The sequence below is a fragment of the Phaethon lepturus genome, unplaced genomic scaffold (assembly GCF_000687285.1).
Source record: "Phaethon lepturus isolate BGI_N335 unplaced genomic scaffold, ASM68728v1 scaffold52950, whole genome shotgun sequence".
Lineage (NCBI taxonomy): Eukaryota > Metazoa > Chordata > Aves > Phaethontiformes > Phaethontidae > Phaethon > Phaethon lepturus.
This window is the reverse complement of record NW_010510794.1, coordinates 8521-23822: the sequence shown is the minus strand read 5'-3', so window position 1 is coordinate 23822 and position 15302 is coordinate 8521. Positions and strand designations below refer to the sequence as shown.

The window sequence follows — 15302 nt, the reverse complement described above, 5'->3', positions numbered from 1 at the left end:
CCACAACAAGTCCTGCTGACTGTTGATGAGTTAATATTACTCGTTAGCATTATGCTGCTGTTGGCAACTATGTCAAATCCTTGACTCAAGGTTTCCCTGTAGTAGGAGAACTTTTAAAAGGATGCCAGCAGATATGCTTCCTGGCTTTTATTTAGTATATATTTCCAAAAAGTTTGCAGGTGATAAAGTCAGGATAAATGTGTCTTACTGACGATAAAGATCTAGTTGTTTAAATGCCTTTCACTTCAAGAAAAAACAGACATCTTAAGGACACCAGCTTTGTCACATTGTTTAATTGTCAGCATTTCAGGCTCTGAGTATGCACGCCAGTATGCAAGACAAAGGTGAGTTAACTTGGGTGGAGACAGCCACTTTGACTAAAAGACTACCATTAAAATGTACTTTGGACAAATTGACAACTGTCAGTGGAATTTGACTTGCCTAGCTCTTGACCTAGTCTTCCTGATTTATGGTGGGATTATGGCAGTTGTTCTTGTTTTGTTTATACTGCATAGCTCCCCATTTATATGCCTAATTCTTCTACGTTCTGCTAGGTCACAGCATTTGGAGGAGGTAGCAGCTAGCCTAAGAGAGCGAATCAAACATCTGGATGATATGGTCCACTGCCAACAGAAGAAAGTCAAGCACATGGTTGAGGAGGTGCGATCTAGTAAAACAATTCTGAGTCTTTTGGGAACGCTGATTCTTTTAGTACATAATCCAAAGAGAACTCTGTTCTGTGTGCAATTTCCTTATGCCACCTTAGTTACAAACACAATGGAAGATGAGTTAAGCATCTGGAGCTAGTGAAGCAGAAAGGCTAGGTGAAAGCAATTTAATCCGGTGGCTGTGGGTTATATACTGGGGTCTTTAGGCTGACACTAATTCTGGAACTCTTCATGGTAGTCCAGGAAATACAATATATAACTTCCAACTTAATTTGAAGCATTCAGAGAGTAACTGCAGAAACCATGCAGACTAGCCATTGAGGGTCTCCTTCCTGTACAGAAGTGGAAGCCAAAAAATGCCTTTTGTTTGTTTGTTTTTTTTTATGTGGTCCCCCAGAGAGGGTTAAACCCAGTTTTTCACCACTCCTCTTTTTTACCCTGGTCTTGGGCCATCATCTTAGCTGACATAATTTCCTGTAAAATTTTAGTTGGCTTTCTGTTGGAAAGCTGCTTTAAGCTACAGGCTACCTATGTGCCCAGAAACTGTTTAGCAGTCAGAAGGCTGTGACTGCAAACAGTGGATGAAAGAATGACATAGGAAATAGGTAAATTAAGTTTAAATTGGAGCTTTACAAAGCAGACTGACAGCACTATTACACTGAGCCTTGCTATTGTACAGAGGATAAGCGTTCATGAAATATCTTTTATTTGTATTTGGACATCACACGTTCATAAAACCAAAAGTTTGGAAACCATTCTAACCTAAGGCATTCTTTCTGTATTCACAATGTGCTATTATAGGATTTCTGGTCAGACATGGAGTTTTTCCATTTTTATCAAGGTGGTATTTTAAAAAATATTTTTAAATATATTAATATATATAAACAATAGTTATAAAACAAAACAGATATAGGGAAAAATATATATGATTTGGATGTAGTTCTGCTGTATGATCAGATGTGTGATACTAGGTGCCTTTTAAAAGTACCTATCTCTCTGCATTAGAGGTCTTCTGTCATATCATCAGTATAAAAGACTGGTATAAAGTCTTGAGGTTTTGTTTCTAGTTCAGCTTGCCGTTTTCACTGTTTTCAAGCATCATATCAGGTGGTCTAAAACTGAGCTAGCAATCTTTATACCGTGGTATTTTATTAAAGAAAACTTCTTCCACCTAAAAACCCAGTCCACGTAACTAATGGATTATGGGAACAATTATTTAATCTGTTTTGTATCTCTGTAAACAAACCATCATATTATGAGCTTCTTTTGTTCTAACCAAAAGTTGGAAAGGACTTGTCACTTTGATACATCACAGAATCACTAGGTTGGAAAGGACCTTCAAGATCATCGAGTCCAACCATTAATCCAGCGCCGCCATGTCCCCTAAACCATGTCCCGAAGCGCCACATCCACACGTTTTTTGAACACTTCCAGAGATGGCGACTCCACCACCTCCCTGGGCAGCCTGTTCCAATGCCTGACCACCCTCTCAGTGAAGAAATTTTTCCTAATATCCAATCTAAACCTCCCCTGGCGCAACTTGAGGCCACCATGCCAACATGTGGCAACCCAGATGATTCTAGTAACATACAAGAGAATGGTGGCCTAAACTTTGCCCTTGATTACTAAATATATTTTAAACTGCTCAATTGACTTCTAGTGGGCTGTGTGGGTATAACAAATACTTTCAGTTCCATGGGGTGTTTTGGCAAAAACATGTTGTAAAGCTTTGGCCAACGATTATTATTTCATAAATATTAGGTTTAATGGATGAGTTTAGCTTGCTGGTTCCTTGTAATCTATCTCTGCTGGTGCTTTTATATACACAAAAAACCCTTCTAGATCTTTTGGTTATCCTATTTAATAAGTAGAATGTTAGATGACCAACTCACTACTTAGCTGTCAAATATGCGTACTTTTAATTTATGTCTGACTACCTGCTTTTCAAAATCAATTAAATCTCTCTGCAAATTGTTGACTGGCATGTAGTCGCAGGGAATATATTTTGCTCTCTCTAGCTCTTGTGTGTTTTAGCTTTTCTTGTAATTCAGTTTCCTTGAGAACTGCATGAACACCTGTAGCTACATCTGTATTTTCACTTGTGAGCTAACTAAAGATTCCTGTAACAGAGGTTTGATCAGGTCAGATGGTACCAAATACATTAGGCATTTAATGTTTTTGTAATTTTGTGCTATCTGTGGTTTCTGTTTGTACTGTGAGGAAATATCTACAATATAGTTGGCATGTACTACTTTAAACTGGACTCTTTTAATTAAAGGCCTAAAAATAGCAGCTGTAATAGTACAGAGAAGAGTAGCTGTCCACTGTAAGGGAAAATAAAAAGCATTGCAGATGTATATGCCCTGAGCTATCCAGGCATATGGTATTTTTCATGATTTTGTGTTCTTTTCTACATAAATATTAAAGTATTTTTAGGCTCACTTTAAGCAACACTTTCTAGCTATGCCATAGAAGCTGAGAAACTGGCAACAAAAATACTTCTTAAAGTAGGCTGTTGAAAAAGAATGCTATCTGAAGAGTCTGTTTTGGAGTTAAATTAAAAACTAGTGAGCAGCAGCACTAAATATACTTTCTAGAGTAAAGTACTACTTAGGTTGCAGAAAATGTGTTCATCAGGTTACATTTGAACGCACGTCCTCTTTACATTAAATTTAATCGAACGCAGAATGTAACGGCTAGGAGTATCTAGAAAAGTGTCACGAAAACCTGCCATATTACTCATTGTTGCAATAGTTTCATGGCTGGTATCTGTAAAATAACATTCCATCTTAGGGCTTATGAGACTATTATAATGATCAATAACTTGCATTTAAAGAATACAATTGAGAAAGAAAGAATGTCAAAGCAGCTAGAAAGCCTGCTTTCTGAAACACTTAGCTTCTCTGTTGCATGAGAATAGACTGAGAAAAAGCTAATCTGGGAAACTCAGAAGTGGGAAGAAAGTAAATAGCCAAAATTATCAGCAGTGCTTTTGTTAGAGGCTGAAACAAAACAACTATATGAACTAGGTGAGAATGATGGCAAAGCCTATGCTTGCTTGACTACAGGATGAGCTTTATTCGGTATTATCTTGGTATATTCGGACACAGATCTGAAGTATAAATGAGTTTTCAGTGTAAACCACAACGGGTTTATGCTGTTACCATCTCAAACTTAGACAAAGTGCAGCTACAGAAATGAACATCCTTTCAAAGGAGTGCTGAACAAACACGATATGCTGCTCCAAACTCACACGGAGAACTGTCAAAATTGAACAAGTACTGGGATTAATCTGCTGGCTGAAAAATCACAAAATAGATTGCTCTCCAGGCCTTTTTAGGGAAATATGATGGATCATTTGCAAGGGACAGGTGCAGGGCATTCTGTAAAAGAACAGCAAGCAGTCAGGAGGAAGTGAAAGAGAAGCTTTATGGTGGAGTTTTGTGATGCAGTAGGCAGCTTTAACCCCTCCAATGCTGTTTTGATGGCATTTAAAAATGTGTCAGGAGTCTGTAGTCAGTCCTAATCTAGACATGCATAAAAGGGGATGCTGGCAGAGAAGTACCAAATGTAGAAGGCCATGAAGGAAGAGAGTATTAAAGCCTTCCGTTTCACAGGACCCATCTTGTTGGTACTGAATGCGGTACATGTGAGCCCATGCAGAGAAGGGCAATCACAGTTCAGTGTGCTTATACTCCTTAGCAAAGAAATAATTTGCTTCTTACATTTTTTTTTTTAAATAAACCGTTCCATCTCAGGCATTAATAGAACCTTTTTCAACTTGACCTTGCCAGACCAGTCATAAATTAAATAGAAGCAGGTAAAATAACTTCCAGAAGAAAATAAATGGAAGAAATAAAATGGAAGTTTGCTGGAGTTGGTGACCTTCAACGTCTCGATGTGTTAGATCCATGCATGCCCATTTTTCAGCCTTGTAGGGATTCTCTGCTGTGAGAGTCAAGATTGCAGCCCATTAGAGCACCAGCTGAGTAGAAAGTTATCCTGCATAGTCTTAAAGTCTCATGTTCTTGTTGGAGAGAGATTGCAGATGGTTTAAGGCTGACAGATTTATCCCTGTGTTGAACTGCATTTGGCAGGTGTGTAGAAACCCAGCCCTTTTCTCATATTGTTTGTACATAGCAGGCGTTCAAAAAAAGTGTGAGAAGAGACAGATGGCCAGAGTGGGTCACACAGAGCTCAGTGGTGAAATCAGTGAACGTTAATAATGGTAGACTCAGTTAGTAGCCATCTTAAGTATGGCTGGGCAGAGAGACACTTTCAAATACAATCCAGGAAAAAGCCAGTTCAATTAGAGGAAAAATTTGCAGGGAGACTCACTGCGTGAAGGGTGAAAGCACGCAAACTTCAGGCCCTTCCACTAAGGAGTGTCCAATGCAGAGATGGAACTGGGCAGGCAGGTGCAGACACAGAGGCACTGTGGGAGAGCATGGGAAACTGCTACCACACTGTTTCTTTCAGGCTTGAAATTGCTGCTGTTCTGTGAGAGGGGTGAAAACTTGTCTTATGTTACTTATTCGATATGGTCAATCAGTTTATTCTGTCTGTGCCAGTGTAGGAGATGGGAGAGAGCTTTTAAATCAGCTACCAAAGTATTTCCTGGCTTGATCTCAGTTCCAAACCTGGAGAGATTTAAGAGAGCTTTAGTTTTGAGATTTGTGCAATTGCCGTTGAAATGGATTGCAGTTTCATGGCCCAATAAGCTTATTTTGTATGTAATATTGTTTCACTGTTGAGAAGCAGGAGAGAGAAGGAAATAAACGTTTACATTTTGTCAGCAAGGCAAGTGGGTTGATGCAAATGTAGAGAGTTCTTCCGAAAGGGACTGAGAAGAGAAAAGGGTATTTGATTCCATGCCAAGAAATTATGTACAGAACTCAGGTTTCACATGAAATTCCCCTAACTACTGAATTGAACTGTCTCTAGGTCATGGCCCATGAGCTGTTCTCCAGCTTTAGTCTCAGATTCGTTGGATAATAAATGGTGACCAAACACCAGGGAGAAACTGTATCCTGTTCTGTTGTGGAAGATACTTGCATGAAAGGACAAAGTGCTAATGAGCAAATGATATGCCAAATACAGAAGATACTTTGTATTGCACAAATGGGGAATAAAGAAGAAATTTTCCTACCAAAGACTTAACCAGCTGAAAACTTCTGTATCAAGATACTCCAACTCCAGATATATAGAAAAATATCCCAGTTTTAATATGGAAGTACAGTTTCAATTTTAGGTCAAGTAAAAGAAGCCACACAGAAACATAGAGGAGGAGAAGATGAAATTACCAGCCACAGACAGATGCCAAATTTTTCCTAACCAAAATCTGCATTGCACAGTACCTACAGCAAAAAGAAAACAACAACAGCAAAACACACAGGAAAGAGAAACGCACCTTGGCAACTTGGAGGAAGATGACAAATGGCAGAACATAAATAACTCACCACCCCCCAATTCAAGTGTTTGGCAGCCCTCAGTGGACTTGAGCAATGCAGTACATTGCTTATCTATTGGCAGAAGCAGAATCACTGCTGGTGTTTGGTGAGAGTGTTTATACATGCATAGCATCAGCTCTTTAGCTGGGAATTGCCTGGCCAAGTCATTAATTAGAAAACTTGCACATTACTAAGGTAGATCTGAATAAGGTGGGTTGAATTGTTAGACAACGTGCCAGTGTTTATAACTCATTAGGACATCTAGGCCCTGTGGACCTGCTTTAGCAATAGATGTACATCAGAGACTGGTGTAATGTGTTCACACAGCTTGTTAATTTAGGAAGGTCTCTTAAGTTGGTGCATTAACTTAAATCAGTTGTCACTTTTTTATTTAAATACAATAGGAGTTTTAAAATACAAAAAGCATTGAGAGGTCGCTTAAGTGATTTAAGGAGCATTAAAAGGTGAAGGTGCTCATTGCTATTTAACTGTATTACGTTCCTTGAAAAAATTTCAACACTCTTGTCTAGCCTCTGATAAATACCACTTAAGTTCCAGTGAAATACTGGACTGAGTAAAATCTTGCTCTCCTTGTACAGCAATTAACTCTGAGAGTTCAGGCTGATGTTGCAATGTCTTGTCTGTCTTGTTTTTTATCATACAGTATGTGTTTGTCCTGTGTTTAGTCATATTTATGACCAGTTTGTTCATGTCTCTGTATCAGTGTTATGGATGCCCAATCCATTAATGGTAGATTAATAAGGAAAATACTTGAATAATATATAATACCTAAATATATTAACGCTGTCATGTTCTGATAAATATTTTAAACTAATGGATGATAATATCAAGCGGTAAATGTTAACTGAGTTTACCTAACAGCTGGATCTGTTCCAATCCAATAGATCACTGTATATTTCAAACCTCCAGAACTGTGTCTGAGTACACAGGATAAAATCAAGTTTGCTATTTCAGACTGACTTTATAAGGGCTCTACAATTGGACACAACTTTAATTCTCTCTTAAGATGCTTTTTCCTTCTGATTTAATTTCTTTGTAATTCTGTTGACTTCCCTTCTAATATCACTCCTTGCATCTCCAGCATTTCTTTAGACTCTTTCTTTTAGGTCTTGCAATTCTCCTCTTGACTGTTCTTCTTAGCTGCTCTATCCATGAGATCAATTTAATGCTGTTGACTTGTACATCTAGCTTTCTATCTTACTGAAGCAAAGTTTAGTTGCCTGGTGGAGCAAGAGAAATTAATAAGTGCAGCTCTTCCTAAAAAGTATTTACACAGCCAATTCAAATAGCATGACATCTTTGGTATTTGAGAAGATGTATTGGAGACTTGATAAGGTGCAGTAGCAAGAAAGAAACAGATCTTCATTGATGGGATGGACAAGAAGAACTGAATTTTCTGGAAGTTGCTACAAGATAAGGCGACAATCTGGAAATTGAGGGAGATTGAGAGAAATGACCTCAAGGTTTTAGGAGGAGGCAAAAGCATAGAGGTGGTAACAGCAATAGGACTGAGTCAAGCAGGACAGAGCTTGAAAAGAAGTGCTGTGGCCATATTGATCCTGAGCCAGCAGATAAATTCAGGATGATTCACATTGCATGTGGGGCCTTAGGTGCTGATTCAGATCATTAAAAATTGCAGTGGGTGTGTGAAATGCAACCTGCACACTCACCACAATCTGCAGGGAACTTTGCGGATCCTGCCATGATGGGGAGAGATCACGTGCCCTTCCTGTGCCTGACAGCCGAATGCTGGGGATTGAAGTGAGGTGGCCGAAGGGCTGAGCTCGCCTGCACCTTGCCACACTGGCCTGTCGCCAGGCGCAGAGCTCCTGAGCGGCACGTGTGTACTGAGGGACGGAGCCAGGGCCTTCATCTCTCCTAGTTGTTACGGCATTGGGGGGAATCTGCTCTGCTCCCCACCCCTGGGGTGGCCTAAGCTTATGATGCCCCTCAGTCACTGGCAGACCAGATAAATGGGCACTGTCAAACTGTCGCTTGGGCCTTGTAGCTCTTCTCTTCCAGTTTTGGAATAGCCGGATGTCTCCCAGGGGAGAAGGGGAAGCAGGAGCAATGAATACAGAGGGGTGGGAGAGTAAGAGAGAATGAAGTGATAGGAAAGAGGCTGATGGTGTGGCCCAGGGTTGCTAAATTTGTATTGTTACTGTTAGCAGAACTGTTTTGAAAGGAATGAATGGGTCATTAATGTAAAATGATATTGCAAAGTAGCTTGCCGGTTTTGTTTGACTGCTTAATGTAGACGTGAAATACTGGTAGAAACATGCAGGGAAAAGAATGGCTAGTCACAGAATCACACAGAATCACTAGGTTGGAAGGGACCTTCAAGATCATCAAGTCCAACCATTAATCCAGCGCCACCATGTCCCCTAGACCATGTCCTGAAGCGCCACATCCACACGTTTCTTGAACCGTTCCAGAGATGGCAACTCCACCACCTCCCTGGGCAGCCTGTTCCAATGCCTGACCACCCTCTCAGTGAAGAAATTTTTCCTAATATCCAACCTAAACCTCCCCTGGCGCAACTTGAAGCCATTTCCTCTTGTCCTATCACTAGTTACTTGGGAGAAGAAGTCAGTCTAACAATGCAAGTCAGGTCAAGATATAAGTGCCAGGGAAAGTCTATCTGGGCACTTCTAGCGAAGGTTGGAAGAGGAGAGACTGAAGGATGTACCTGGATAGTGCTTGCACAAAATGGTGGAGAAATTTGAGAGGGTAGTTGTGCAATAGGCAGATTTGGGAGCAAGTTGCCGAGTTGGCAGTGAGCTGAAATGCTAAAGTCTGCAGACACTGCAAGGATGAGGTGGATTATATCCCTTGGGCATTGAGCAAAGAAATGTAGGAACATCTTGGTGATAATTTTGTCCTGGAGTCAGTCCAGAAGTGACTCAGATCCAAGAGTTGAGAGTCTTTGGCTTGCACTGATTTGTTTCTGACCCTAGGCTATTCTGGCCATTACTTGGGCCCTCAATTCAGTATTGCTTGACCTATATGGTTTTTCCTCTCCTTCTCCTTACCTTATATTCAACCAGAAGTCAAAATCTATTGTTCCGTCTGCAACTCCTTGAAACAAAGACACTCTGAAGACTTGGGTTTGTGCAATACAGGTTTATGGCGCTGTAAGTGTTATCATCTTATTTTAGTTTGCCATAATTAACATTTTTATGGAAAAATCAAAATGACATTAAGTAGCAAGACATGAATCTTATTTTTTGAAGTGCTTTTACCCAGCATCAGCATTATGATCCAGTGTTCTTATTACATTCCTCTCTCAAAGAACACCGTCACTTTTACTTTATGCAATGTGATTTCTATAAATGTATTGAATTAAGGTTGCATTTTATTTAATATAGTAATATATTAACATAATCCCATAAAGTTATTCCTGTTTTTCCTGGTTTCCTGTGTCATATCCCCTCAAGGGTTAATCAAATCAGGTTTGCTTACTTCTGGTGCTAATGGCATAAGATGATGTGTACTCAAGTCCTTATTCAGTAAATAAACTTTTCTTTGTAGTAAACTACTCTGGTGGGATGTGTCATCTGTGTCAGGCCTGTGGGTAGGTTTAAAGGTGTGTCATAATTTTGGAAGTTGTTTCAGCCCTTGAACTGCAGTAGCTGCTGAGACAACTAGTTGGCAACGTGTCTGGGGATGCGACATGTCTGGATGAAGTACTGTAGGTGCCCTGCTACACTCTGGCCCTGCTTTCCTTCTGCAGTGGCCTCAAAGGGTAGCTCTGCTGCATCTGGGGAGCAGGGACTGCAGGACTTCTTCCCTGGCACTGAAACAGCCTCTCTCATTTTAGCCGCTGCTGAAGTTACTTCTCCTGGAATGTATTTAGTCTGTGTGGCTGTATCTTTGAGTTCGTAATGTTCTAAAGATCCACCAAAAGGTTTTATATAAGTTACCCAATTCACAGCCTTATCGTATCTGTAATTGGCATGGTCTAATCATTCCATTCTGTTTTACTGCTAGACTAAGACTTTGTGTGTGTGCCGATATACTATCACATTGCCTCTTCACCATGCTGTAGAAGAGAAGGCGTATTTTAAAATTCTGCCATAATTCTTCAGAGGGACAAAGTAGATAGTACCAGCCAGAACCCATTAAATCTATGTAAACATAGTAGGGGACTACTGTTGTGTATGGTTCAGTCTGCCAGCCCTTGGAGGTTTCACACACACGCACACACGCGCACACACACACACAAAAAAGTAAAAGCAGTAACATTCCTGCGAAGTGACAAAATGTCTTTCTGGAGTTCACATTTGTGTTTGGGAAGGGGAGGAAGCTGTTTGTCAAGGTCTTCATCTTTGTATTCTCTGTTAGATTTTTAAGGTGTCCATAGTAATTTTTGCCTTCAGACTATTCTAGTTAAGAAAATTTTTGAGTTATTTTAGGGACCTTGTGTCTCTGTGGCCAATGTGAAGAATAAACAAATATAAGTTTTAATTTTAAGTTATTTAAGTTAAAATATAAGTTTTAATTAAGTTTAATTAATAAGTTTTAATTTTAAGTTAATTTAAGAAATCTATTTGTACATAATACTGGTAAACATACTGAATATAACTTCAGGTAAATGGCTATGAAACACAAGAGTTTGGTCTTGGTTTTGGATAATAGATAATTCAGTCACTTATTTGGAACCAGAAATATTCTGTGTTTGATGTGAAAAACAGAATAGGTAGCTGATGAGGTATATTATCTTTAATAACAAGAATGGACATCTGTCAGGGCAAAACCCTCCCCTGATCACATAGCTGTGCTTGGCTTCAGTTGTCTTTCTGCTGTACTGCTTACTGGTGTTAAAATTACTTTCTCGTACATGTAGCAGGAGAACAGAATGTTAATAGAGAAGACCCACTTGGAAGACCTAAAAGAACAGTTTATCTTTTCTGAAGTGAAATTTATTGGCAGGACTGAAGCTATTGAGCTAGTGAAGATATAGCTGACTTAAATTAGTCACACTATTAAATGAAGTTGTATTTAAATATGAAGATCAAAATATGTTATATGATTTTTCTGAAAATGCTACAATCTTTGTGTTTCTGTGGTTTGAGAACTGAAATGATAATAGCTTTAGAAGACATAGATAGTTTTTGCATGCACTTTGAAGTAAAAGAGGAAAAAAAGGAAATACCTGATTTAATAAATGATCATTGTGTCAATGAGATGTGATAACTGAAGACCATGAAGACTAAATTTAAGTTGAGTTAGTTTTATAACTTTTCATTTTTTGTTTACTTTATGCATTTCTTTTGCTTCATTTTCTTCATAGTTCTGTATGTTTTGGTTGAAATGTTTTACGATACCTAGCAGTAAATTTTTGGGAGAGTGATAGTACTACTGTTGTTTTGCTTATTGTACCTTTTGAGAATTTTATAATTCTCTTTTAGCAGGATGTGAATGTTTCTACTGATCATTGTTTCCAGACATACTGAAAAGTTTTACCTGGTGGTTTTGAAGGAGTTCATTAATGTTCTTTCACAAAATTGATTTTATGATACACAGTTTAAAAGTGACTGGTGAGAGTGCATGGAAAATTTGACCCAAGTATTTGGAAATGGCCTTTCTTGCATATCAATGTAACATAATGACTGGCAGGGAAAATTAATGTGTTCTGAGCTTTCCTTGATTTCAGTTTGGCTGTTCTAACAAAATTAATTCACTTTAGTAAAAGTCCACCAAATATTTTTGCTAACAAATACATTTTACTTTTTTCCTTAAAATTGTATCAATGAAGCCCACAGCCAATCAGTAATTTGACCAAAAAAAGCTACCTCACTTAATGTGAAGTTTTATAGAAAATACCTATTTTTTATTATGCATAAATATTTTTATAGTTTTCTTGTGATAAAAAAGGCTATAGGCATAGATCTGGTTTTTTCGCTGTTGGCATATTGCCCCAAAATGTGAAGGAATGTGTGGGATACACACTTTTCTAGTGGTGTAATGACAGTTTGAGTATCTTTCTTTCCTCATCTAATATAATTTAAGGGGTGCACTTTTTGATATATACAGTAATAGAGACTTTACTGAAAGCAGTGCGTGGCAGACTCTGGCATTCCATTTGTGATGTGGACCATCCACTTACTAGCTTGGTTTACTTCTGATTCTGCTTTCAGGCTTAAGATCAGAAACTTTTTATGTCTTTAATTTACTTTAATGAATTGTGGAGACAATTGCCTTAGATAATACACTGTTTGATAAAGCAGAAGTTGTTGGTTGGGCTCTGCCTAGTTAAAGAAAGCTGGCACAGAGCAAGGAGAGGGCTTTAGCTAATGATGTTGCAGCACCTCAGTTGAGAGACGCATTCCCATGGACTTAATTGGAGGAAAATATGGTTTTTTGACTTCTATGCTTTCTGACCTGAAGTGGTTTGTTCAGGAAAGGTGGATTGAAATTTAATTGGAAAAATTACTGACCTGACACCATTTAACACTGAGCAAAAAGAGTATCCGCTGCTATCAGCTTTCATTGTTGTCGCCATAGGACAAGACTCACATGAGCACAGAACACAGTGGGAAATCCATCTTCTCCCAGTTCCTACTTGCACGCAAACATGATGCAGAATTGCTTTTGTCCCTCCAGCTGATCTTTCAGTGCACTACTTATGATTCTCCTTAAAAATTTTTTTAACACTCCTTTCCACATCTAAAGTCGACTGTAACTACAGATATAGGAAGCACCTTGTCCTCTGTGCTTCTGAAGTGGTGTGTGTCTACAGCTGTCTATGAGTAATAACCTGAACTGCCTCCCGGGGGAAGCAGTAACAATTGAAGTTGTTATTTAGCTATTGTTTTGGCTTGCTTTTTTTATTAGCCGCTATTTTAGTAGGTGTAGTCAGCAGGGGTTGAGAGAGAGCAAGTAACTTTTCCTTTGGTCCGAGGAGAAAATTCAGTTCGTTTGCACAAGATGCTATTGCCTCCTACACGTGGTCAACTGAAAGGAACGGACCTCTGTGCTAGTCAACAGGTCTCTTAGACTATTGCTGATAACAGTATGAACCTCACAGAGCAAATCTTGGTTTAAGCAAAGGGTTCAGAAGAAGGGAAGAGGAAAGCTGTGGCTCTAGGAGCTTCATTTTCACATGTTAAGAAATTTCCACACAATCAGAACAGCTTTGGGCCAGCAGCAAAGGACTGGTATAAAATCTGAGTCATACCCAGTTTCTCTGGTCATACCTGCTTGTGCTGGTAGCAGGGAAAGATTTAATGCAAAAGTTCTCGTCGTATAGCTCTATGACCAGCAGAAGTCCCAGAATATGAGGATTGTCTTCTGTTCCATGTAGAACAGTATTAACATTCAATGCTTCTGGTGCAGCTAACTTTTATGTTTATTCTCATTAACTTTTCTAAATAACTTCTTTGTATTCCCTAGGTATAAAATGAAAATGCACTTTTTTCAAGGAGTCTGGTATGCCAGGAAATAACTGAACAAATAAGAAAATAGCAAATGCGCAACACATTTTTGGGTGTAGTTAAAATGGACTAGAGCAAAGGCCTTTGAATCCAAGATGAAGTTTTCTCTAGTCTGCTTTGTTACGTGACAATGTTTGAGTTTCCATTCTCTTTCCAGAAGAATAGAAATTCTTAAAAGACGTGTTAGTGTATGTGTATCATCTTTATATAAACAATCCTAATTGTATGGGATGATAGCTAATCTATGGATTAAAGCAGTTTGTGAATATGTATAGGTATTCAATTGTTGCTGAACAATAAAAGTAAACATGTTTTATTCCTGTGGTATCTAGGTCTTTTTCTTCCTCTTCCCATCCCCAATTGACTAAATGTCTTTGTTTTCTTTTTCTTCATAGATTGAAATGCTAAGGAAGAAAGTAAAAGAAAAGGAATTATTTATAATACAGCTTTTAGAAAAAATCTCTTTCTTAGAATGTGAGGTAAGGCATTACTTTGTAAGTTTATATTATTCTGATTATGTTATGAAACCAAATAAAATTTGAACCAATGTCACTTGATGTTATCTGAATGCATATTAACTGTATGTATTTGCTGTTCTTCAGTATGGAAATCAAACCTATGACACCAGTCACGTGAGAAATGTATGTAATACAAAGTCTCAATATTCATGCTGAGTTTCTTAACATACAATTTTATAACAGTATTATAATTACTTAAAACAGAAGCTTCTGAATAAAACTGTTGGTTTAATTTATATTTTTTCCCCAGAAGAAAGGTTTCCTGTATTTTCTCAATAAATACTTTTACATTATTTCTTGTGGGGATAAGCCAATGTGCTATTTTATTTCCTTGTTTAATTGACATAATTTAAATAAATAAACTTGTGATGAAAATTACTGTTTTCCAGAATAAAGAATTACAAGATAAATTGGACTATTTAATGGAAAACCAACCAAAGACCGATATAGAAACCAGAGATACTGCTGTAGGATGTGATCTTCCATACAGGTATTTACTTTTTCTGCTTGTTCATAGGAAGCTTCTTCATAATGTCCCTAATTGGTGCTGTATTAGTAAACCATTGTGCTAATAAAGTGTTAAGAAAATTTTAGAAAACCCCACAATCCACACTAAGTTTAAAAGAGCACATCTGTTAGGTGTAGTGTACTTCAGCGACTTATGGAGTAGGATTTTTTTTTTTTTAAAGATGCAAACATATTGGAAACCGTTGGGGGATTACATGTTTACAGTAATGTGATTAAGCAGAGAGTAAAGCTAGAACTCAGAAGATCTGATTTTGTGAAATATGGCAAGTACTGATGAAATGTGACTGCTGGCAGTGCAGCAGAAGACAATGGACAGCTCAACCCTGAGGCTGGTTAATGCTGGCTTCATGCATGCTTTATTCTTTGTGTTCTGGGAGATGAGTGCAGGACCATTTTAAAGGGCAGGTGACACCAACAGTAACAGTTTAGGGCTGCAGGTGTTTCTGGAGATATCCTAGCCTTAGGTGGAAGATTGCCAAGTAAACAGCATGGTAGCATTACCACTTCTGCACCGGAATGGTTGTCTCTGACATGTGGTAGCCAGTGGCTCTGTAGCATGGCTTCGTAAAGATCCAGGTATTGTGCCTCCCCTTCTCCTCCTCCCCTTCCTCTGCCCTGAACACTGCAACAGGGTTGCACTGAGCCCTGGGAGCAAGGCTATGGGCTTGCACTTGAATCTTC

General features: G+C 38.6%; 1 protein-coding gene across 1 annotated transcript in view; it reads left to right on the top strand.

Annotated features, from left to right (window-relative positions):
- LOC104616767 (myocardial zonula adherens protein-like) overlaps positions 1-15302 on the top strand; it is a gene marked incomplete at its 3' end in the record, with an annotated part of 45437 nt that overhangs the window by 29325 nt on the left and 810 nt on the right. The window contains exons 10-12 of the mRNA XM_010281889.1: positions 555-660; positions 13971-14054; positions 14483-14637. Coding sequence (XP_010280191.1) covers positions 555-660; positions 13971-14054; positions 14483-14637 — 345 coding nt within the window. The remainder of the gene's footprint in view (positions 1-554; positions 661-13970; positions 14055-14482; positions 14638-15302) is intronic.